The sequence below is a fragment of the Hyperolius riggenbachi genome, chromosome 8 (assembly GCF_040937935.1).
Source record: "Hyperolius riggenbachi isolate aHypRig1 chromosome 8, aHypRig1.pri, whole genome shotgun sequence".
NCBI lineage: Eukaryota > Metazoa > Chordata > Amphibia > Anura > Hyperoliidae > Hyperolius > Hyperolius riggenbachi.
The window spans coordinates 11,770,758-11,796,543 of record NC_090653.1 but is presented as its reverse complement, the minus strand read 5'-3'; the positions used below and the strand labels follow the sequence as shown (position 1 = coordinate 11,796,543).

The 25,786-nt window shown below is 44.1% G+C and overlaps 1 protein-coding gene across 6 annotated transcripts in view; it reads left to right on the top strand.

The window, feature by feature from the left end:
* Nucleotides 1-25,110, top strand: part of PCDH11X (protocadherin 11 X-linked) — a 1,835,932-nt gene extending 1,810,822 nt beyond the window's left edge. For all 6 annotated transcript variants that reach the window (XM_068249999.1, XM_068249997.1, XM_068249998.1 and 3 more), the window contains one exon: nt 16,945-25,110. In XM_068249999.1, the coding sequence (XP_068106100.1) occupies nt 16,945-17,327 (383 nt within the window). In that variant the 3' untranslated portion in view covers nt 17,328-25,110. The remainder of the gene's footprint in view (nt 1-16,944) is intronic.
* Nucleotides 25,111-25,786: the final 676 nt, after the last annotated feature.

Here is a 25,786-nt window from a genome sequence, read left to right as displayed (position 1 = left end):
GCCTTCGGTGATCTCCGATCAGGACGTCATTGGGAGTCCCGAACCACCCCTCAGCACTGCCTGGCACTGATTGGCCAGGCAGCGCACGGGGTCTGGGGGGGGGGGGGCGCGGCGCGACGGATAGCGGCGATCGAGCGCGGGGCGGCAGCGATCAGTGTGCTGACGCAGCTAGCAAAGTGCTAGCTGCGTCCAGCAAAAAAAAAAAAAATAAACAAATCGGCCCAGCAGGGCCGGAGAAAACCTCCTGCGCGGCTTACCCCGAACTCGGGGTTACCGCCAAGGAGGTTAAAGGATACCTGAAGTGACATGTGATGTAATGAGATAGACATGGGTATGTACAGTGCCAGGCACACAAATAACTATGCTGTGTTCCTTTTTTTCATTCTCTGCCTGAAAGAGTTAAATATCAGGTATGCAAGTGGCTGACTCAGTCCTGACTCAGACAGGAAGTGACTACAGTGTGACCCTCACTGATAAAAACATTTCCCCCTTTTAGTTCTTTCTTGCCCTCAGAAGCCATTTTCTGCTAGGAAAGTGTTTTATAGTTGGAATTTCTTATCAGTGAGGGTCACACTGTAGTCACTTCCTGTCTGAGTCAGGACTGAGTCAGCCACTTACATACCTGATATTTAACTCTTTCAGGCAGAGAAAGAAAAAAAGGAACACAGCATAGTTATTTGTGTGCTAGGCACTGTACATAACCATGTCTATCTCATCATGTCACATGTCACTTCAGGTATCCTTTAACCACTTAAGGACCAGGCCATTTTAACCTTATCTGTGCTGCATGGGCTCTCCAGCCCACAGCACAGATCAGGATAGAGCCAGGGCGACCAGACTTCCCCCTTTTTTCCCCACTAGGGGGATGTCCTGCTGGGGGGGTCTGATCGCCGCCAGCTATTTTCGCCTTGGGGGTGGGGGGGGGGGGGGGGGGCTCCTCAAAGCCCCCCTCCGCAGCGATTTTCAGCCTCCCTGTCCTTCCCTCCCTCCCCTCTTTCCCCTGGGCGACGCAGGACGGAGATCCGCCCTGCACCGCCTCTAATAGGCTTCAGCCAATCAGAGGCCGGGGATCGCCGATCTCCTTTACAGCGCTGCTGCACAGCATCACCTTATGATGTAAACAGCAGGGATTTCTTCCCCGCGTGTTTACATTTCGCCTGGAACGACATGGAAAGGGCGCTCGAATGAGCGGCTGTTTCCATGTAAAACCACTTAACACCTAGGTCCACCGATCGGCTGACCGTGGTCGTTAAGTGGTTAAAGTGGTTGAATATTTGCCCCTCACTGAAGCAAAATGTATGCAAATGTTATGCATGCAAATTGTCCAATCAAATGCTGCAGCTGCTGAATGTAATTCCTTTGCTATGCCATCAACTTCCTCTTCAAATGACTTCCAGAGCGTCTCGCCACATTTTGTAACTTGTGAAAAGTCACCGGAACAATAATAATAATAATTATGAGAAGCATGCTGCATGTTGAGAGTCATTCTGATTAAATAAATAATTGAACATAAATGAATAATCAGGTCATTAATTAAGCGTAATTGTGTATTATCTACGGCAAGAACGAGGTCCTTCAGTAATCACTCATGTTCCGGCGTCAATAATAAAAGAACAAAAAACACTTCAGGCAAGGTCAAGGTTACAAGATCTTCAGCTCTGGTTGGGGTTTCTTTTTGTGAAAGTCGTTTCAACTTCGACATAACTTTCTGGCCTATTTCTTTTTTTGTTGTATTTTTGAAGCCTTCACATGCACGGCCTGCTTAAAATGTTATTTCAGCATGGAGAAGTATCAGGTGGGAACAGTATTTGAAGGAAGCACAAGGGCGATTGCCTAGGAGTCGGACTTCAGGTTTTTGCGGGAGCTCCTAGTGTCTCCCTCTCATGGGCAGCATGCAACAGGAAGCTTATAGTTCGCTAACACTGTATTGCAGTCACTCGCTTCTCAGCTGGCCTTTTCTCCTGGTGGGATCACAGAAGCCCCTCAGAGAAAATCCAGCCCACCAGAAAAGAACAACCACATGCACAGTGACAGGTACACATAGACATCACCATGACATGCTCACCTGCACTGTTTCGCATGGGAGGGACTCCAGGTACACTTGTAGGCAGGGGCAATACCATGGGAACTACTGGAAAGTACATCTATACTGGGGGGGGGGGAGGGGTGTCTATAGGGGCCACATGTCTACAGTGAAAGGTCTATTGGGAGCATTTCTATACTTGAGGGATGGGGGGGGGGGGGGGGTTTCTTGGGTAACATGGCTACACTGGAGGTCTGTTGGGAGTGTGGATATTCTTTGGGGTGTATTGGAGTCATGGTTATACTTGAAGGGGGATTTGCTAAGAGTTCTTTAGCTCTATATCTTCTAAATAGGGGGCTTTCTGGCTACCTAAACAGGGGCTGGCTACCTACAGGATGAGCTACCTACATGGTGGGCTCCACGCCCACATTTTGATACAAGATCCCGCTCATTTTTTCCCACGGCAAAACTCCAGAGGGAGGAGGAAAGGGGTGCAAACACTGTCTTTGTCCCCGGGTGCTAAAAACCCTATCTGCGCCTTTGCCCTGCCACATATCCTGATCAAGCTTTCCTGGAATGAAATGTAAAAATCCCCATTTGATTCTATTGGGCTTCAAAAGAAGAAAAGTAACACAATGTATGATTTCTTCAAAATGGCGCCTACATGAGGCAATAATATTCAACGTTTACAGTAAAGAGGGATAATCTCGGCCATCATCACAGAAGTCATATTTGACACATAACGCTGAGAATGATTACACCCCTCCTGATGTATGGATTTCTGATGTTGACACGGAATTGTAGAAGATAAGACGAGGTCCAAGAAAAACAAACAGAGCGTAAAACGCTCAACTTGCGGATTGCCTAAAACTAAATGCTGCGGTTCATGATAGGGGGGGGGGGGGGGGGGGGTAAGTAGCCGACCATTCAAGGGAACAGAATCTTATTTCTCTCCATCCTTCCCCCAGCACCAAGGCCTCTGGGTATAGAATATCACTCCACCTGTCAAAACACCGCACTTTTTAGCATTCGTATGAAAGACGCGAGAGTGATAATGAACGTTTTGAGGCAAAGCGAACAATGCGGCCATCTCTTGAAAGGCTTTGAGTGACAGGCCTAAGTGTAATTACGCCGGTGACATTAAACTAAGAGTGCGCTGGATCAACCATGCCCGCGTCAACAGGAAAAACATCCATTAGAATAGATGAAAAAAAAACAAAAAGAGAAAAATGCGGTAAAAAGTCAAGGCCCTCCTCACTGCTTAAGGGCATCAAGTGTAATCAAACGGCATAATAATAATAATCTGTGGACGGCATTAATGCAATGGACTTGACGGATCAAATAAATGCAATGCCTGCGGGGCCTGTTAACTTGTAAATAGTTTTTTATTTTAATTGTTTAGAATGGAAATGGTTGCGGTTTGACATTTAAATAGCCTGACATCTGATGAACTGAGGCTGGAGAAGTAATGATGTCCTTTTACTGGAGATAAGATATAACCAACATGCCTGATCTGCAGTATATATCTATAGATATGGTTAACAGGATGCTTGCAGCTAATTAAATGCCCCTAGTAGGCAGCTAGGGCCAATCAGTGATCAGAAAACATATTTGATGAGGAGGTGCAATAATGACCCCCTCCAAGCCACACCCCTTCCCCTGGGCAGCCTCTCTCAGCCTTGCGGAGTAAGTGCAGCAGAGCAGTGTAATGACCTGCTCGAGCCCTGCACTGACCCTTCTCTTACTCCCGGCAGCTGCTCGCTCTATGCTGCATACTCAGCTCCTGATCACATGACCTGCATCAGGAGCTGAAGGATGGCAGCATAGGGCGTGCGGCAGCCAGGAAGAGGAGACCAGATGCAGTGCTGGGGCAGGTAATTGTCACACTACTCTGCTGTGCTACTCTACAGAAAGAGGAGGAGTAAGCCTCTATAATACCCCGTCCCCAGCTACTGCAAGGTGGGGGGGGGGGGGGCTAGCTTAAAAGTATAGACACAGGTGAGATAAATATTTAAAATATAACAGAAAACAATATAAAATATTATTTTGGTAAATTGAAGGGCTCAAAATGTATTTTATACTACTTTAAAGTAAACCTGAAACTGGAAAAAAAAGTGAATACCCCCATGATCTCTCCGGTGCTGGACAGGACCCTCTTCTTCGTGGCTGACCATGAACCGGCACGGCCGCACTGTACAGGCTCCAGTAGGGTTCATGCCTGTGCAGCAGCAGGGACCCACTCTTGGAAAGAAAAAAAAGCCCACTGCTGTGGCACTGTCATGGGGGTGTACTTTGCACCTGAGCAGTGCAGCTGCTCTCGCACATGAATGTGAGAGCAACCCCTAGCAATATTCAACACTAATGCTGAATATTTTAAAAAGCATCCCGGAGCTGGAATGAAGAGGGGCAGGGCCGCCTTCAGGGCAGTACAAGGAGGTACTACTGTATGGGGCCCCCAAGACCATCTGGGGCCCAAACTGTGGTAATTCCACATGGGCCCCAGCTTTCAATTACTCCCGTAGCATGGCCCATTTTAGCCACATGAGCTGTGTGGTGAAATGACGTTGGTCCCAGCTGCTATGTGACCATCTCCCCCGCCACGTGACTGGAGGATACACAGCATTGCAGGGGGAGGACTACAATGTATTGTGGCTCAGCCCCATTATGCTGTGGCCCCGCCCCTGCACATGGCTCTGCCCTTTTGTGAGTCTATTATGGCAGGGGGAGGAGCCTATACACCTATCACTATCTACCTGCTACTATGAGATACCTATCAGATTGTGGTTTTACAAGGGGAGGTCCAGAGGAGTAGGGGGCCCAGAAGGTTTGCCCAGTATGGAGCCCATAAAATTCTGATGGAGGGTCTGAAGGGGGGCGGGGCAGCCTCCATCCTTATCCGGAGGCACCGCTCTACTGAAGTTAGTATGTGCAGTAGAATCTCTATTATAATAAACTCTGATATAGTAAACCTTTGGCTATAGTAAACTGTATTCCCAGGTCCAGCCAAATGCACTTGTAGAAATAAACAATATATGACCAATTCTGATATAGTAAACAATTGGGCCAGGTCCCTTGATGTTTATTATAAAGGAATTCTACTATATATTTGTATTATTATTATTATTATTATTATTATTATTATTATTAATTTAACTTGCTTCAGGAATGTTTTAGTGCAGGGGTCAGGAACCTTTTTGTCTGAGAGAGCCATAAACGCCACATATTTTAAAATGTATTTCCCTAAGAGCCATACAATATGTTTCAAACTGGGATAGTGCACATGCGCAGCAGAGGGCTGTCCCTGTTGCCATGGTGATATGCATACAGTTGATCCACCGGGCATCGAATGGGTCAAATATGTCTACAGCTTCTCTTGGGTTTCAGCAACATCAGCAATTTCCCAGAGAGTCAGACAGGAGAAATACGGACTAACAGCTTGTACAATTAGCTAGCTGACTTGGGGGTTGATTCACTTTGTAGGACGAGATCCCCGCACTTTGGCCCAATAGGCTGCCTGTCAAGTGACAGGCAGCCTGCTGGGCCAATCAAAGGGCAGGGATCTTGTCCTACAAAGTCACTTGACCTGACAAGGTCCAAAGTGGTACAATTGGAGCAGCCGTTCATTTTGGGGGGAGCGCAAGTAAGTTAGTGGTGCATGCTTACAGCAGTAGCATGCCTACTTTGAAAATTTTACTTGCGCTGCTTGAGTAGTGTAAATTAGTGAATCAACCCCTACTGATTTGTCTGTGAGCCAGATGTAGCCATCAAAAGAGCCATATATGGCTCCCGAGCCACAGGTTCCCTATCCCTGCTTTAGTGGAACTTCTGCATCTGATTGTTCCTTTTCCATTATGCATAAACATGTTGGCATAAAAAGAGCATCAACTTGGAACTATCAGTAACTCACTGACCATCTTCCTCTGTCAGGCAGCGGTCAAACTTGCCAATATGACAGCCATTCTCCAGCACCGGGAACATGCATGCAAGAACGCACATAATGCTTCCCAATGAAGAGTGCAAGTGCAGTGGCAGTCATGTGCATTTTGTTGCAGCTTGTAAAAAGAATGCCGGACCTGTCGCATTTTCTCACACGTTGCGTACGATTTACTATTGCCGACAGTCAGCTGCTGTTAGCTGCTGGGGGTCAGCAAAGATTGAGCATACACTGCAGATTCAGAAAAATGCTGACGACTTCTGCTGACTCTAGTGTGACCCTGCCTCAGGAAATCTAAAGGTTGTCACACACTGCGCAATCTGACTGTACAATCAATCACCACTTATACGTAGCATAAAGCTGGCCATACACTCGTCAGATTAGCAGCAGATAGATCGTCAGATTGATTTCTGATCTATCTGATGTGTTTAGGACCATTTTTTACTAGGAACAGATTTCCAATAGATTTCAGTTTGACATTTTTTTGCCATCAGATTTGCATTGGGGCCAATGCAAATTGATAAGCAATCTCTTCAGATCGATTTTGATTTTCCACCCTGGCCGATTGATTGAAATCGATAAAATTCTGCCGCAAATCGATCGAATCGGCAAACGATTTGCAATCGATTGATCGATTTCGATCGATCGCCCGTTAATCGGCTGAGTGTATGGGCCCCTTAAGAGACTACTTGAAGAATATATCCACAGTGAGTCACAGTGAATCTATTGGGGTTATAATTCATAGAGGTTGGTAAAGGAAGAGACTGATCGATTTTCTTGCTCCAGAGTTGAAGTGTAGGAGATTCTAAGGCTATCAGTGTTTTATAATTCCCAGGAATTGAATGATCGAACATTATTTACAAAGAGACAAAGCTGAGGGCTCAGATTGTATACAAATTGTACAGTCAGATTGCATATTGTGTGGCCACCTTAAGGTTTGAAATGACTTGGAGGGGTTAAAAACATTTGCACAGTGGCAGCACATAATTTAAAGAGAGCTTAAAGTGAGAGATATATGGAGGCTGCCATATTTATTTCCTTTTAAACAATACTAGTTGCCTGGCTGTCTTCCTGATCCCATGTCATATAATACTTTTAGCCATTGACCCTGAACAAGCATGCAGCAGATCAGGTACTCTGACTCAGCTGACTCCTCTTTTTACTGGATTAACCATATGCTTGTTCCAGGGTTTTGACTCAGACACTACGTATGTGATAAGATCAACAGGGCTGCCAGGCAACTGGCATTGTTTACAAGGAAATAAAGATGACAGCCTCCTTGTCCCTCTCACTTCAGGTTCCATTTATTAGATGAAAGCAGTCCAAGTTTTCTGGATAACTCTCACCCTCTTCAGTGTTGACCAATGATGGACTCATTAGCAGAGACATGTTTCGATGCACTGTGTGATTGCTGGTGCTTGTAGTGCATCCTCCTTAGTCATATGGAAGGGGGTGACACCCGACTTGCAGGGTACATCTTGTATTTCAATGTCTTGTCTGTGTTTTGCATTTCCATTGACATTACCAGTTCCATGCTAACAAACCCTTCTCCATTGCTTCCCTTTTGTTTCCATTCTTCGTGTCAAACCGGTTTTGTTGCAGAGTTACGCCTCCTAAATTATGTTACCCGGGAGGCTTCCTTGGGGCGCCGCGGTAAGTTCCATCAATAATCTTTGGCTGGCATACTTTGCTTGGGCTGAATCCAATCCCCGGCACCCCCTGCCTCCCCGCAGCTTTCCCGCCATTTGGCTGACGCTCGTACTGCTTCCATACCGTGTGCGCTGCTGCTGACCTCCCGCTGCGCAGCTTAGCCATAATCTGTGAGATAACAGGACATCCCTCATCAGAATGGAGCGGTCCATGCAGCGGAGGATGGGGGGATTCTAACCCAGCTCTGTAGGTACACACAATGCTGTAATCTGTGAGATAACAGGACATCCCTCATCAGAATGGAGCGGTCCATGCAGCGGAGGATGGGGGGATTCTAACCCAGCTCTGTAGGTACACACAATGCTGTAATCTGTGAGATAACAGGACATCCCTCATCAGAATGGAGCGGTCCATGCAGCGGAGGATGGGGGGATTCTGGCCCAGCTCTGTAGGTACACACAATGCTGTAATCTGTGAGATAATAGGACATCCCTCATCAGAATGGAGCGGTCCATGCAGCTGAGGACAGGGGGATTCTGGCCAGGCTCTGTAGGTACACACAATGCTGTAATCTGTGAGATAATGAGACATCCCTCATCAGAATGGAGCGGTCCATGCAGCGGAGGATGGGGGGGGGGATTCTGGCCCGGCTCTGTAGGTACACACAATGCTGTAATCTGTGAAATATTGGGACTGGCCAGGCTCTGTAGGTACGCACAATGCAGCCCATGTTGGGGAAATACAAAATCTTCCCGAGTCATGATACAATTAGAGGTAATTTGCTTAATGGTGTGCTAATTGTTGCTTGCTCTGTTATGGAATGAAAACTGTGCGGAATTGTAATTGCTACTGGTTAGCATCCTGGAGCTGTCACACTTTGTTATTATCCAGGTTTTATTTCATGAAATTTAACTGTAACAAGACAGTGTGTGTGTGTGTGTGTGTGTGTGTGTGTGTGTGTGTGTGTGTGTGTGTGTGTGTGTGTGTGTGTGTGTGTGTGTGTGTGTGTGTGTACTGTGTGTGTGTACTGTGTGTGTGTGTACTGTGTGTGTGTGTGTGTGTGTGTGTGTGTGTGTGTGTGTGTATATATATATCACACACACACACACACACACACACACACACACACACACACACACACACACACACACACACACACACACACACACACACACACTCAAGTAGGTAGAGTAGGTACAGTAAAGCATACAGTCAATGACAAGTATGCTTCCCTGGCGGATCATTGCAGTGCAGTAAGCTGAATTATAAGACTCTATAACGCAGCTCCGCAATGTCCCACTGTGAACCTAGCTTCAAAGTTAAAAATAGGCTTAGCTGATATGAAGTACTGTACAAGGAACAGTGAGCAGGGCTGACTCTAGCTACAATGGGGCCTCAGGAAAAAAAGTAACTCAGAGGCCCCTCTGACCTAACCCATCCGCCCAGACATCTCCAGCAACAGCCAGATATGCTCCCTCCTAATTCCCCTCAGAAAATAGCCAGATCCCCCCATCCACAGTTTATTAGCCTGATGTGCCCCCATCCCACTAAGTTAGTTGCCGGTCAAAGGCCCGTCTGTCTCCCCTGAAGTGACCCTGTCCTTCACTTCCTGCTTCTCTGTTGGGTGAGTGGGCCAGCAGCAACAGTGGGGAGAGTGCTTGGGGGCATCTGGCTGACAGCCATCTGATTTATTAGAGGGAAGGGGACTCTTGGGGCCCCTATGGAAGTGAAGGCCCTGGGGCAATTGCCTCCTTTTCCCCATGGGTGATTGGGGTTGGGTGCAGATTGCCAAGGGTGTACCTTTCCATCCCTTGGACCCCACCTCCTGAAGCCACCTTCACTAGGCCCTGAACTGTCACTTCAAGGGATCAATTTACAATCTCTGCGGAACAACAATAATTGCATGTGTGTACCTAGCTTGTGATAGTGTGACTTTACCTACTAAAATCTTCCAGTTTCTCCAGAGATGTTTGTAACGGCAATGGATTGCCAAATGGCGTTGTTGGCAGCACAAGAGATTTAAATAATAACTCACAGCTGATTACTCAACAACAATGGCAAAGATTTAGAAAATTGAAAGCGATTTCTGTGCAGTTCCAATACGTGGTTTGGTGCTGTGATCTTGCATCAGATGTGACAGATTCTTTTTTTTAAGAAAACCGACAGAGCGCTGATCAGAGAGTTCCGAACGTCCGCACTGCTCACAAAATTTAGCCTAAATGGGTGATGCCAGACGGAGGGCTCGCAGCCGTGTCAGCTCATTTACATATCCAGAGGGAGTTTCATCTTACGCTTCCCTCTGTAAGACGATGCAGCAATTTGCATGATCCACGCATCTGACTAGCCTCATTTTTCGAATGATTTCTCTTAGCAAATTCTTCAGCCGTACAGGTATAATGCATAGAGAAATAGGTTACCTCCTAAAAAAATATATAGATTTAATGTGTGCATGGAAATTTCACTCCCTACAACAACCATACAGAAATAATTCATGAGCGGAAATGACACTGACTACAAGAAACCTACAGCATCGCGGGCAGTGTGCGCTCTTGGTCTATGTATTATAAAGCTGTTAGAGAGTTGGGCATAGTGTGAGCCAAATGGCAGCTCAACCTGCTGCCGCTCAAATTCCCAGCTGTATTAAATACTATTCCCCCTCCAAGTCATAGCAACAGAGAGTGGAGTAATTTAGCATCCTGCGATCGCTGGAACCCTGAAATACCCCCGTGCGGGGTGCACACTAAAGTATTACTAATGTAGTGCCCAGCTTTGGTGCTCGGCTCTGAGCTCTAAAATATCCTGTTTCACTATCTCAGCTTGTGTGATTTCAGCACCATGGACAGTGTCTGCAGTCAGCTTCTGTGATTTCAGCACCATGGACAGCGTCTGCAGTCAGCTTCTGTGATTTCAGCACCATGGACAGTGTCTGCAGTCTGCTTGTGTGATTTCAGCACCACGGACAGTGTCTGCAGTCAGCTTGTGTGATTTCAGCACCACGGACAGTGTCTTCAGACAGCTTGTGTGATTTCAGCACCATGGACAGTGTCTGCAGTCAGCTTGTGTGATTTCAGCACCACGGACAGTGTCTGCAGTCAGCTTGTGTGATCTCAGCACCATGGACAGCGTCTGCAGTCTGCTTGTGTGATTTCAGCACCCTGCTGCTACACCACTACCCCAAAGTCAGCAGCACTGATTTATAAAGCTGTGCTAACTCAGGACTTTCTTCCCTTGCACCTCCCCCTACCACTTCTTTTAATTGTGACCCAGCAAGAAACCTGCCCATCCTGCTTCACTGTAAGCCTCTCTCTTCTTCACTGATCCCTGGCAGTACCTGTTTGGTCAGCTTTTCTCAATATTGTTAGTTAAATCTGTGTGTTGCAAGTTAGCTTAGCTTCTTGACTATAGTTTTCAACTAGGGCAATAGTACACATCTTCCAAGGAGTCACAAAGAGTCAAACTCGACCAAATAGTGACTTAAAGTGGTCTGAAACTCCGACATAACATTCAATAAAAATATGTTTTCCTACTTTTTATTAATCATAAAGTTATCATATTTGCTTTTGTGCACACGTAATATTGTCTGTTTACAAATTACTTGTTTCCAAAGTGTAGTTTATCGTGCCCTGAAACCTGCCATTGCATTTTATTCCAGCTGCTTTTTATTATATATTAACATCTTTACATACATGTATCAACATTGGAATGCAAACAAAGATACTGTTATCTCCAGTTTGGATGCGGATTTGGTGCTGAATAGCAGGACAAAGTGCTTTGTTTAACCATTTCAGTGATGTTCTGCTAAAAAAAAAAATAGGATAGTAGCTTTCAAGTAGAAATGCTGACTTTCAGACCACTTTAACATCAAAGTACAGCATTTCCTAGCTCCTATGGAAGGAAGAAAAATCTGATTGCTTACTTGGATAAACCAGATCAGAAAATCATTATTAAGAAAGGACAGTTCAGAGACATCAGGATCTTCCAAATGTCTGCTCACATCCTGTGTGCAGCCACACCCAGTTCAGTCCTGTTCAGTAAACACTTAAGATAGACAAAGCAAAGAGTTGCACTACTTTCAAAATATTTGTTGATATATATTGTCAAGTAGATGCCTTAAGAGAGATTTGTTCTTACCACAATTTGTTTTTAACAGTTACACTTTAAGCAGCGGGTTTAACAAAGTTAAAAAGCACAAAAAGATATATTTGAAGACAAGAGTGGTTTGCGCATAGAAGCGTTGCTCCTCTCCCCTCCTCCTGCCTCCAGCATTGAGCAGGGGGCAGCACGGCCGCCTCTCAAACCCAGCGAGATCTGAGGCTCCTAACTTCATTAAAACATACTAAGTCTTTTCTCAATGAATTATTTATCTCAACGTTGAAAAATAATCAATATTTTGTTGGACAGCAAGAGGAATACAAAATTTAAAATTGAAATTTCAGCACAAGCTGTTTGGACAGAGCAGGTTTTATGCTGCGGAATAAAAGGGTAATTTCTACTGGGAAATGGCCTAAAGTTAGGTTATGAAAACGTAAGCCTTTTTTGGACGCACTTAATAACCGTACGGATCAGAATGTTCAGGACGGTTCTCTGCAGGTTTGTAGAAGGGGCGCTTAAAAATTCATATACAGAAGTTTGTGTCATTACTCACACAATGCTGCAAAGGAGTTGTCTCGGTATTACACCTGCACTTATTTGTGTTCCTTTTTCTTTGGATGCTAAAAATTAGGGAAATCACTAGTTTTTTCCTGTGGGCCACATCCTTAAAGGACCTCTGTCACGAAAATCTTAAAATTCAAAATACATGTAAACATATATAAATAAGAAGTACATTTCTTCCGAAGTTAAATGAGCCATAAATTACTTTTCTGCTATGTTGCTGTCACTTACAGTGAGTAGTAGAAATCTGACATTACCGACAGATTTTGGACTAGCCCATCTTTTTCAGGGAAAGTCTTTATAAAGAAAAAAGGTTATACTGCGATTCCCCTATGGAGAGATAAACTAGTCCAAAATCTGTTGGTAATGTCAGATTTCTACTACCTACTGTAAGTGACAGCAACATAGGAGAAAAGTAATTTATGGCTCATTTTACTCTGGAAGAAACCTGCTTCTTATTTGTATGTGTTTTAAATTTTAAGATTTTCACAACAATTCCTCTAAGTGTAAACATATACTGTATCAAATATAGAGACTTACCTAAATAGTGGAAAGTCTCCAGAAAGTCTAGAGGCTTCCGAAGTCCTTCTCCGATGTTCCAGTGTTGAGACCCTCTCTTTGTGTACATATGGTATGGCCAACAGCGAGTTGGGCGCAGGGCAATCCGATTGACATCTCTCCCTGCTGCCGTTAAACTACCCGGCAGCGTTAAATACTATTCCTCCTCCAAGTTGTAGTAACTGCTTACTCTTGCATAGGTTGCGTATCATAGCATTGCCACTATGACGGTGCCCAGCTTTGGCACTCGCCACTGAGCGTTGTGTGCCAAAGTTACCTGCTTCACTCTTTAAAGAGGAACTCCAGTGAAAATAATGTTATAAAAGAAGTGCTTCATTTTTACAATAATTATGTATAAATGATTTAGTCAGTGTTTTCCCATTGTAAAATCTTTCCTCTCCCTGATTTACATTCTGACATTTATCACATGGTGACAGTTTTACTGCTGGCAGGTGATCTCAGTGGAAGGAAATGCTGCTTTTTTGCAGTTGTAAACTGCTGTAAACAGCTATTTCCCACAATGCAATGAGGTTCACAGACAGGAAACTGTCAAGACCATGGTCCTCACAGTTTCCTGTGGGAGGGGTTTCACCACAATATCAGCCATACAGCGCCCCCAGATGATCCGTTTGTGAAAAGGAAAAGATTTCTCATGTAAAAGGGGGTATCAGCTACTGATTGATTCCCACACATCGGGAAATGCAAGTGCTTTTGCAACGCACGGCACTTGCCTTTCTGTGCCACTTTTTCCGATGCATTTGTGATTTCCATTCATTACAATGAACAGATATTGCAATGCATTTGCAGGAATTTGTTGGCAAACAGTTAAAAGTATTAGAGGCAGAGGATGAGCAGGACAGCCAGGCAATCTGTATTGTTTAAAAGGAAACCAATATGGCAGCCTCTGTATCCCTCTCACTTCCAGTGTCTTTTAACCATACGTTGTCATTAGGGATGGTTGGAAATGCCAATTTCCGATTCCGCGGTAATTCCGCATTCCGCCATTGCCAAATACCGATTCTGCTTTCCGTTACCAATTTCCACATTCCAATGCGAAATTTCCGCCGGAAATCGCAGAAATTCCGCCTGAGTTTAACATTGATTTTCTCAAAAACTATAAGGTCTTTTTGAATACTTGTTTTTGCATCTTGTTCAGAAGATTCTGTTTAATAAACCCTGAAAATTTGGTATTTCTAGGACTTACGGGGGCTTTGCTATTAACCGGTAAAGTCGGCGGATTTTTCCTGTAATGTAAAATGCAGAAAATGGGCAGATGCAGATTTTCTGCATTTTACATTACAGTAAAAATCCTCCGACTTTAGCGGTTAATAGCAAAGCCCCCGTAAGTCCTAGAAACACTAAATTTTCAGGGGTTATTAAACTGAATCTTGTTAACAAGTTTCACACATTTTTTTTCAAAAATACCTTATAGTTTTTGAGAAAATCAATGTTAAACTCGGGCGGAATTTCCGCGATTTCTGGCTGAAATTTCCGGCGGAAATCCGCCTAACGCACTTGCATTACTGATTTCCGCATTCCGATGCGGAAATGCAATTTCCGATCGGAATTTCGGAAATTGCATTTCCGCGGAATCCGAATGAGCATCCCTAGTTGTCATATGTATTATTCGATTGATGCGTTTCAAGTAATTTGGTACTTTTTAAAAGATGCAAAGAAAGTGTATAATGCAAACACAGGAGACTAGAGATGGATGTAACGAGACTTGTGTATCCATTTCCTGAACAAGAGGCGACGGCGAAAGGAAGGAAGATAAACTTTGTGATAAACACGTCCACGTTAATTAAACACACACCGTTTACAATGGTGCTATTCTGGTGACTATATCAGCATTAGCAGATGAATCAACGCTCGCGCTAAAGACTGGGGGGAGGGGCGTGATCTGAATGGATAGAAAATGCAAAACAAATAAAATATGAATAACAAAATATGGCAGTGAAAATATGTGATAAGAATGCATCGCAGGTTTTAATTCATGCAAACACGATAGGTATACATTTCATAAAGATAAACAAAGGATAATTACCTTTCTACATGCCTATTCCCTCGCTCAGTATGCTTGTTTTTCTGGGTTTTTTTTTCCCTTTTTTTTTTTTTTTTTTTTTAATCTGATGTTATTTTATATGTGTAGATGCTAAAACAGGATTAAAAGTCCATTGCATTTCATATTTACCCCTCCTATAGGAAGACCGCAGAGCCATGACCTGCAGAGTTACCCCTCCTATAGGAAGACCGCAGAGTCCTGACCTGCAGAGTTACCCCTCCTATAGGAAGACTGCAGAGCCCTGACCTGCAGAGTTACCCTTCCTATAGGAAGGCTGCAGAGTCCTGACCTGCAGAATTACCCCTGCTATAGGAAGACAGCAGAGTCCTGACCTGCAGAGTTACCCCTCCTATAGGCAGACTGCAGAGTCCTGACCTGTAGAGTTATCCCTTCTATAGGAAGACAGCAGAGCCCTGACCTGCAGAGTTACCCCTCCTATAGGAAGGCTGCAGAGTCCTGACCTGCAGAGTTACCCCTCCTATAGGCAGACTGCAGAGTCCTGACCTGTAGAGTTATCCCTTCTATAGGAAGACCACAGAGTCCTGACCTGCAGAGTTACCCCTCCTATAGGAAGACCGCAGAGTCCTGACCTGCAGAGTTACCCCTCCTATAGGAAGACCGCAGAGTCCTGACCTGCAGAGTTACCTCTCCTATAGGAAGACCGCAGAGTCCTGACCTGCAGAGTTACCCCTCCTATAGGAAGACCGCAGAGTCCTGACCTGCAGAGTTATCCCTCCTATAGGAAGACCGCAGAGTCCTGACCTGCAGAGTTATCCCTCCTATAGGAAGACCGCAGAGTCCTGACCTGCAGAGTTATCCCTCCTATAGGAAGACCACAGAGTCCTGACCTGCAGAGTTACCCCTCCTATAGGAAGACCGCAGAGTCCTGACCTGCAGAGTTACCCCTCCTATAGGAAGACCGCAGAGTCCTGACCTGCAGAGTTACCTCTCCTATAGGAAGACCGCAGAGTCCTGACCTGCAGAGTTACCCCTCCTATAGGAAGACTGCAGAGTCCTGACCTGCAGAGTTATCCCTCCTATAGGAAGACCGCAGAGTCCTGACCTGCAGAGTTATCCCTCCTATAGGAAGACCGCAGAGTCCTGACCTGCAGAGTTACCCCTCCTATAGGAAGACCGCAGAGTCCTGACCTGCAGAGTTATCCCTCCTATAGGAAGACCGCAGAGTCCTGGCCTGCAGTTATCCCTCCTATAGAAAGACTGCAGAGTTACCCCTCCTATAGGAAGACCGTAGAGTCCTGACCTGCAGTTATCCCTCCTATAGGAAGACTGCAGAGTTACCCCTCCTATAGGAAGACTGCAGAGTCCTGACCTGCAGAGTTACCCCTCCTATAGGCAGACTGCAGAGTCCTGACCTGTAGAGTTATCCCTTCTATAGGAAGACAGCAGAGCCCTGACCTGCAGAGTTACCCCTCCTATAGGAAGACCGCAGAGTCCTGACCTGCAGAGTTACCTCTCCTATAGGAAGACCGCAGAGTCCTGACCTGCAGAGTTACCCCTCCTATAGGAAGACCGCAGAGTCCTGACCTGCAGATTTATCCCTCCTATAGGAAGACCGCAGAGTCCTGACCTGCAGAGTTATCCCTCCTATAGGAAGACCGCAGAGTCCTGACCTGCAGAGTTACCCCTCCTATAGGAAGACCGCAGAGTCCTGACCTGCAGAGTTATCCCTCCTATAGGAAGACCGCAGAGTTCTGACCTGCAGTTATCCCTCCTATAGAAAGACTGCAGAGTTACCCCTCCTATAGGAAGACCGTAGAGTCCTGACCTGCAGTTATCCCTCCTATAGGAAGACTGCAGAGTTACCCCTCCTATAGGAAGACTGCAGTGTCCTGACCTGCAGAGTTACCCCTCCTATAGGAAGACCGCAGAGTCCTGACCTGCAGAGTTACCCTCTCTTGACCTGCAGTCACCCCTCCCATTTTCAACCTGCCTCTGATATTTGTGCATATGTACAATTACTCTTTATTAATATATAATTAACCTATGCTTAAAGGAGGACATTTTTCTTGGGAGATTGACCAATTTAATTTGTTTCCTTTCCAGCTATTGAAGTCAACCTACAGAAAGCTTTAGCAGAAGCGTCCGAGACCTGCACCCAAGAATGCCTCATCTTAGGCCACTCCGACAACTGCTGGATGCCGCCTTCACTGACCCAATACCAGCAATCCAACCCGCCTTTGCCAACGTTTGGCTTCCAGCAGGGCTGGGGAAGAGGGGGCCGGATAGATGGAGTACAGACCCTGGGAAGGCCTCGGCCAAAGGAGGATACTGACAAAGGGGCTCCCAGGCCCCAGTTTTACAACACCTGTGAGAGACACTGTACCATCGAAGATCCAGTCAAAGTGATTCCCTTGGCAAACTTCACGCCAGGCTCGGCGCCCGGTTCAGGGAGTAATTCTATCTTCGTACATGAGCACCAGCTCTGAGCTGTACCTAGAGGCCCTTTCTGTGTATAGTTGTGTGTCAGATGTACATAGTCACAGCTTGGCCATCCATTAAGAGCATATGTGATGAACAGATGGGTGTGAAATGAAATATTTGATGTATAGTAGGAGTCTCCACTAGGGTGTCTCAACTCCGCTTCCCTGCTGGCCGCCAACTGTGTGCTGCTACCAGGTCTCCTCCCACAACCACAAGTGATGGACTCTTCCAGTTTCTCTTCCCGCCTTCAGGTCCCACCATCAGCAGGCTTTACAGAAATCCATTTGTACCCTATCTCAGTGATCTGAAAACTTGGCTCTCCAGCTGTTAAGGAACTACAAGTCCCACAATGGATTTGCCCTTATAAATCATGACTGTGGCTGCCAGACCCCTGCAATGCATTGTGGGACTTGTAATTCCTTAACAGCTGGAGGGCCAAGTTTGCAGATCACTGCCCTATCACAATGCAGAGGCCGTCACAGCAGGGTGCATATTGCAAAACTGCCTGGTGACTCGGACACGGTTTTCATGCTTCTAGTAAAATATTGGTAATAAAAAAAGTGCCAATATTTTACTTACCTGTTCCCTATTCTTACACTAACCCCACCCTCAAAGCCTAACACTAAACTCCCTCCTTAAAGTCAAGAGATAAAAAAAAGAAAAGTATACTTACCTACTGTATGTAGAGGAAAGGCTCTGGATGCCAAATATCCTCTCTCTGTCTGTTATTCCACCTCTTTCTCCTCCCCTCATTGAAGTTGTTTGACCCGCACCCCCAGTTATATGAGATCCAAAGCCTTTACTCTACACGGGTAAGTATGTAAATCGAAGAAAGTTTCTGACCTACAGGTTCACTTAACCTCCTTGCTGGGTATCCCGAGCTCAGCTCGGGGTAACCTGCGTAGGATTTTCCAGGCCCCATTGGGCCGAATTTAAAAAAAAAATTTTTATTGCTTGCAGCTAGCACTTTGCTAGGTGCGTGCATATCTCGATCGCCGCTGCTTACCGCCGATTCGCCTCTACCCACCGCGACGCCCCCCCCCTCCAGACCCCTTGCGCAGCCTGGCCAATCAATGCCAGGCAGCGCTGAGGGGTGGATCGGGATTCCCTCTTACGTCCATGACGTCAGTGACATCATCCCGCCCTGTCACCATGGTGACGGGGGAAGCCGAGCAGGAAATCCCGTTCTGAACGGGATTTCCTGCTTGCAAAGATCTCCGGCGGTGATCGAAGTACGTAGGGGGATGCCGCTTGTCAGCAGCTATCATGTAGCTAGCGCTAGGCTAGCTACATGAATTAAAAAAAAATGTAAAGTGCTGCGCCGCCACCTTGCCGAATTAATTGGAACGGCAAGGGGGTTAAGGTAACGTTATAATTTGTAATACTAGACACTCAGCTAGTGAAAGCCAAACAGCTAGTAATAACTAAAAGCACGGTAGTCCTACTAGCCGATCAGGCACCCAACTCATCTCCTTGGCGCTGTGTTACCACAATTTAACATTGAAGGCTATCAAATGACCACTGAATCCAGCATCCAATTTACCTAATATGGTCACGTCCGGCATGTGCCCAACAGCCTATTCCCTCCACAAAGAATTGACCTGATCCCGTCAGGACGGGCATGTGCCCAACTGCCTATTCTCCCCACAAAGAATTGACCTGATCCCGTCAGGACGGGCATGTGCCCAACTGCCTATTCCCTCCACAAAGAATTGACCTGATCCAGTCAGGATGGGCATGTGCCCAACTGCCTATTCCTTACACATAGAGTTTGAACTAACTTTGTAGAGTTCCACTTCAATACCTGGCTGTAGGTTTGTACAGTCAGTAATGTTGGTGGCCACAGGGGGTCGGAGTTGAGCAGCACCGCTTTCCACCTAATGGCTAAGCTAGAGAAATGTCAGTATAAGAGCGGATGTAGATGGGCGGAGCATCTGGCCAAATTCTGCTTCGTTTGGGCCAATGAGAGGTCAGTAATTCTGACTTGCATGCAGATGTATTGTAATGTGTGCGCAGTTTAGAATTGAGCCAATCAAAGGCACTTTCTTGCAGTTTTAATTGGGCCATTTCTATACTGCGCTTGCATGCAAGCCAGAATTATTAAGATCTCATTGACAATCTATGCTTAGTAGAGATGCAAATAATTGTGAGCGGATGCAAATTATATTCTGAATACATGCAGCTTGAAGACAAACAAGTCAAATGGTGCTGCTTCACAGCAGAACTTCCCCCAGCTTGTTTTTATTGCTTTTTGTACCCGTGTTTTAGCCCTTTCTTATACTGAGTAAAACTGCACCTAACATTTTTATTTAAAGTGGACCTTAACTCAAAATGTCCCCTTTGCTCTAAAAGATAAGCAACAGCATAAAAAACTTTAAAGAAAAACATTTCTTTGTTGTAACTTATAGAAGTCATACAATAAATTTGCAGTGTTTACTTCCTGGACATTCCTGGGAGCACAGAAAGGGTTAACCTTCAGTGTTTACTTTTTAGCATACAGTGTCACAGCTAAAAGCCCTGATTTACGCTTGCTGATTGGAGGCAATTAGACTTGCAGATTTAAATCGAGCAGCAATAAAACGTGCAATTCAAAAAAGGCAGGAAAGCCATTTGATTGGCCCAATTTCAAGCGCATATAATTTTCATAAAATTTGCAGCCGGTAGAGATGATCGTAGATTTTGCATCAATGTAATTTCGCATCGAAATTAGCAGTTACAATGCAAAATCGTAATGTGAAAATGTGGGAAAAATTTAAATTAATTTTGTCTTAATTTGTAATCATTTGTAATTTCGTGTAGTTTTGTGCCGAATTTAGTGGTAAATAGCAAAGCCCATATACAAGCTATTGCCACCGTGCCACAACAATTGCTACACGTGTTAAGGAGAACAGTGGGTACAAATAAAAAAAAAATTCAAAAAGACTTTGCATTTTTTAAATAGATTTTCTCAAACTACAAAGGAAAATGTTTTTTAACCACTTTAGCCTCCAGGACATAGCTCCTACGTCCAAATACGCATGCTACATCCATGAGAAAACAGTCGCCGGGGTTCGCAGGGCTACAACCACCGGGGTGTGTGGGCCGCCTGTTAGCCCGGAGATCAATGAATGGGAAAGCCGTTCCCATTCATTGATCTAAGTCCCTTAGAACGATCGCTGGCTTCTATGGAGAAGTCACGATTGTTCTGTTACACATCCCTTCTTCACTTCCTGTGTGTACGCTTACAGGGAGCCCAAAAAAAAAAATTTGACTGTGGCCAAATAGTAAAACTACATCTACACACATTTTTATTAAAAGGAGTACACATTTTTACATTTAAAATTAACTGTTTACCTCCCACACTCCCAAAAATATGTAAATAACATTTTTAATTAGAAAAAAATTACAATTAAAAAACAAATAGTTACCTAAGGGTCTGAACTTTTATAATATGCATGTCAAGAGAGTATATTACTAATATTCTTTAAATTATAAGCTTGTACTGTAAATAGTGATTGAACTAAAAAAAAAAAGCACCTTTATTTCCAAATAAAATATTGGCGCCATACAATGTGATAGGTACATAATTTAAATGGTGTAATAACTGGGACAAATGGGCAAAATGGTTTTAATTATGGTAGCATGTATTATTTTAAAGCTATAATGAGCAAAAACTGACAAATCATGAATTTTTTCAATTTTTCTCTTAATGTTCCTGTTAAAATGCATTTAGAATAAAATATTTCTTAGCAAAATGTACCACCCAAAGAAAGCCTGATTGGTGGTGGAAAAAAAAAGATATAGAGCAATCAATTGTGATAATTATTGATAAAGTTATTGATGAATGAATGGGAGGTGACAACTGCTCAGATGCATAAGGTGAAAAAACACTGAAGGCTGAAGTGGTTAAACTGTCATTTTTCTGAGTGACAATAGCATGTATGGGGGAACTTTAAAATGTTTTCAAAAAATTTTGTGAACATTACGCAAAATTACAATAGAGTACACTAAATGAACTGAATTTCAAATAGTAATTGTGGACGGGCATAATTGCAAACTTTTACGTAAAATTCTGCATAATTGTAATTTATGATCATTACTAGCAGACAAAAATATTAGCATCTGATTGACCAATGAGCATCTCTCAGGTGGGGAACAGACGCTCTGCGAATTCCATCTACATCCACCCTTTACCCAGAGCAGGATTGCGACAATCAGTCCTTCCCACTCATGCCAAGTCACCAAACTGTGTTTTTTTTCCCTTAATGGATTAAAACGTATCATTATCCAACCTTAACCTGACGTCACGCAATAGCCATTCTTGTATATATCCGCATCGATGTATATTTCACACCAACGATCCCTGGATTCTAGCCTAGGCTCCTAGATCTCCGTACTAGCATTGCCGTTTGTTAAAAAAGAAATACAAAGTAGAAATGGTCCATTTTTTTATGGTTCGGAATAGTTTTGTTTTTATGTTAGACACCTAATATAGCCAGTTGCCAGTACTGACGCTTTGAGTAAGCTTATGTATGGGATTAAATAGAGCACAGGGCACAATGCATTCACTACATTTAGTGTGTATATTGTATATAGCACAGTCTGTTCGTCTTTATTTAGTGCATACTGGATTCAAAGATTTCATATAATGTAAAAATGACAACAACAAAAAAACGAACATACAACTGATTCAGTAAAAGACACGGTAAAAGTGTTCACTGGTTTTTAGAGAGTTACAAAGGGGGAAATGTTTTCACGATTTTTTTATTTTATGCCTCTGTATACATTTTAATTTGCTCTGCATAATGTCGTGCATGTTTCTAGAAGAAAGGATGTAACTGAATGGCGTCTTTTTGGACCCCGGTTCCAGGAGAATGTTACACAAAATGAAAGTTGTAAGATGGTGCAGTGAGTTTGAGAAGGTTAGTCTAACCAGGTGTCTTAACTTTAAGTCTAGAGAATCCGCATCAAGTCAAAATCTGTCCATTTACTCTGCCAAATTTCTTGTTTCCAAGATAAATTCAGATGCCGTCAATCAAATGGGTGATTTGGCGATGAGAAAGGGCGGGGTCAGAAGTGGGCTGTAATTTTATGCCGTCAGAGCTGGTTCTTCTACGCAACAAGGTGAACTACATGCTCAGGGTGGCAGAAATGAGAGGGCGGCAAACTCGGTGGTGTGTAGACCAATAGCATAGAAACTGTAAACACCCCTTCCTTTTACTCTTCTGCGATTGATGCGCCTCTCTCATTAAGGCTACAAACCACCATTGCTCACTCACCTGCTCCGCCTCCAAGCCTCCCATTAAGCACCACCCAGAGATACCCAGCTCTGTGCAGGATGCAGAGCCCCACCTCCTGCTCACCAGCCCAGCCTCCTGACCTCTGAAGCACCACCCCTCACAAGAGTTTGTCTCTGCACCAGTGCCAGCAGCTTCACAGAGAGTGGGCATGTCACTGTCAGAGAGAAGACTGCTGATTAGCAGCTGAATTGGCATTAATGGGAGATGAGGAGAGCAGGGAAACTTTTAGGTGTGGTGGTGCTCACACTTTCCCCACTTCCCTCCATCATTTACTACATGTGAGAGCAGGGTTGAATCCTGGCTAGGGTCAGTACCTATTCAGTAAGGAGTTCAAGGCAAGACTCCCTAAGTGCTAGGTCACACTGGGCACTTTGGTAGCATTTAGCTGATCACCAGTGATCAGCAAAAAGCTGTGTTTTTCACTGTACAGGAAAGCGATTTAGGAATGATTGCGTTTTGTGATTGTATAACATTGAAATGCAATCGCTCCAAACATGCTGCATGTGCCATCAGCAAATCGCTAATCACTGGCGATCGCTGCAGTGTGAACACTACCACTGACTTGCATTAGCAGCAGCATTTTGCTGATCGCCAGTGATCAGCAAATCACTGAAAAATCGCCCAGTGTGAACCCTTAGGGCTCTATTCATAAAACTTTCCCGCAAGTTTTCCGCTCAAAACAGCGGGTTTTCTCGTCCATTTAGCAAAGTGGGCATTCATAAAAGCTGTTCCCGCATGAAAATCTACAATCCCCCAGAGCGAGAAATTTCCGCCTTCTCCAGTGTTTTTCTAGATTAATCTAGAAAAAAGTAACAAAATGGCCATTCATAAAGATTAGAGGAAGCGGTATGTGGACGGGAAATACCGCTTCCTCTGATTTTGCGGATTACATACAAGTGAATGGGACAGACCTCCCAGAGAGAGCAGTGCACGGAGGGACTCTGCTGGCTGAAGTGTTTCCGCATGCCTTCCGACAGCTTACCGCCAGCTTTCAGCGGGAGATCTCCGCTCTTGCATCGCAGCTTTCAAGATTTTTTTGAATGACCACCCAGAAGTGTAAAATACCGCTGCGGTATTTTACCTCCAGGAGTTTTTTCGCCACATCTTTTTTATGAATAGAGCCCTTAGTGGCTGCAGCTGTTAAGTGCTTTGAGTCCGACAGGAGAAAACTGCTATACAAATGTTCACATTATTACTATCACACATTATAATAGAGTGGTTGAGGCGTCCTCAAAATGTTTTCCTCAGGCGGCAAAGTGTCTAGAGCCGGCCCTGTATACCGGTTGTAATCAGCATCAACAATGTATTGTTGGTCAAACCTCTGCCACTTTACTTGCCAAATTTTGGATTTATATTATTGCTCACTCAAAAAAAGTAGAAATGATTAATGAGATGCTAATAGTTCCAGCTTGCATACATCTTAGGACTGGGCCAATCAAATTTACCTCCTGTTGGTTAGGATGGGTCAGTTCCTTATTGCATGCAGTTTGCATTCAATTTGCTTGCATGCTGTCATTTTAAGCATTTTGTTGATCATGGATGGTTCATTAGGCTCAGTTCCCACTTGCAGCGAATGCAAAAGGGTGTGTTAAGTGCATCCACTCCGTGGATACGCTGCGATCCTTTGAAAACTCACGCCATCCATTCCATCTGCATTGATCACTGTGTTGGATTGTCGATACTCACGTATTCCCAGGTTACACCTCTGCTGATGCTTTCGACCGGTCCTGAAACTCACAGTCCAGAGTTCGGCAAGAGCACGGGGCTACCCATTAGATTAAAACAGACAAATTCTCCCTAGCAACAGGGAGGAGTTTCATTGGCCAATAATGAACCAATGAGAATTCTCCCTGTTGCTGAGGATTCCCATTGGTACGTTGCAATCCAATGGGCTGCCCCATGCTTTTGCTTGGAACTGATCTGTTGATCACTGAATGTGATTATTGCCTACCCGGATAGCGCAGTCTACATAGGCGGCCGCAGTAATCGCCATCTTTTCCCCATCGTTGGGACTTTTTTTTTCTGTTTAATGCTTATTGGCCATCTGTTCACCATTCATTTCTGCCAACCACTGTTGCACGTGTGTACGGAACTTTAGGGCTCTCATATGCATGCTATATTCTCACTCAAGGCGATTTTTTTTTTTAAAGCGGAATATAACCCTGCATTTCAACTTTGCTCTAAAACATTATTTACAGTATATTATATGCAACCAGCATTTTTTTTTTTTACTAGACCAGCATTGGAAGGGTTACACAGGGCTTTAAAGTTCCTGGAGATTTCTGCAGACGCATCCGAAGCTGAAATAGATACATTTTGTTTACATAAATGTATCTAAGTGTTGAATGTGACTCATCTCTCTGACTGAAAAGGAGCTGGATGACAGCCAAAGAGTGTGTAACATTTATCAATAGATACATTCAACTAAATACAATGTATCTATCTGAACTTCTGCATATCTCTCCACGGAACTTGAATCCTCTGTGTTTAACCCTTCCAATGCTGGTCTAGTAAAAAAAAAAAAAAATGCTTTTTGCATATAATATGCTGTAAATAATATTTTAGAGCAAAGTTGAAATGCAGGGTTATATTCCGCTTTAAATCAATGAGTGTACATATTTTCGACGAGGGACCAGAATTAAAAACACTGTCCAACTCTTGTAATGTTTGGCCCTTTGACGTTTTGTCAATAGTAAAAAAGTTTATTCCCCAAACCAATAAATCATTGTTGTTGAGTTCTTAAAAAAAAATACAAAATAATTTCAAGAAAACAATTTATACATTTCTAGATACCGAATAACTCCTAAATAAGGTTATCTGGTTCTAGTGCTGATCTTTGAGATTTTTTCAGTTGAATAAATATATTTGTATATCACATGTGTATCTCATATACCATCACAAAACCGTACCATGAAAAAATAAAGAAATCGTGAAAAATCAGGGGGTTGGTACGTGTGCGCGCTCTCTCTCTCTCTCTTTCTCTCTCTACACGTGAGCAGTTTTCGATAGCCTACAAAGAAATGTTTGCGTAAAATGCTGTAATTTATCCCGCTGTAAATGCTGTATTTATCTTGTACGCTTTTAGAATTTTCCACTTGTTGAGGACTCTGAAAGATTGCTAAAACAGCTTTTTTTTGTTTTTCTTAAAAAAAATTATATATATTTTTTTTTTCCCTGTGCCGAGC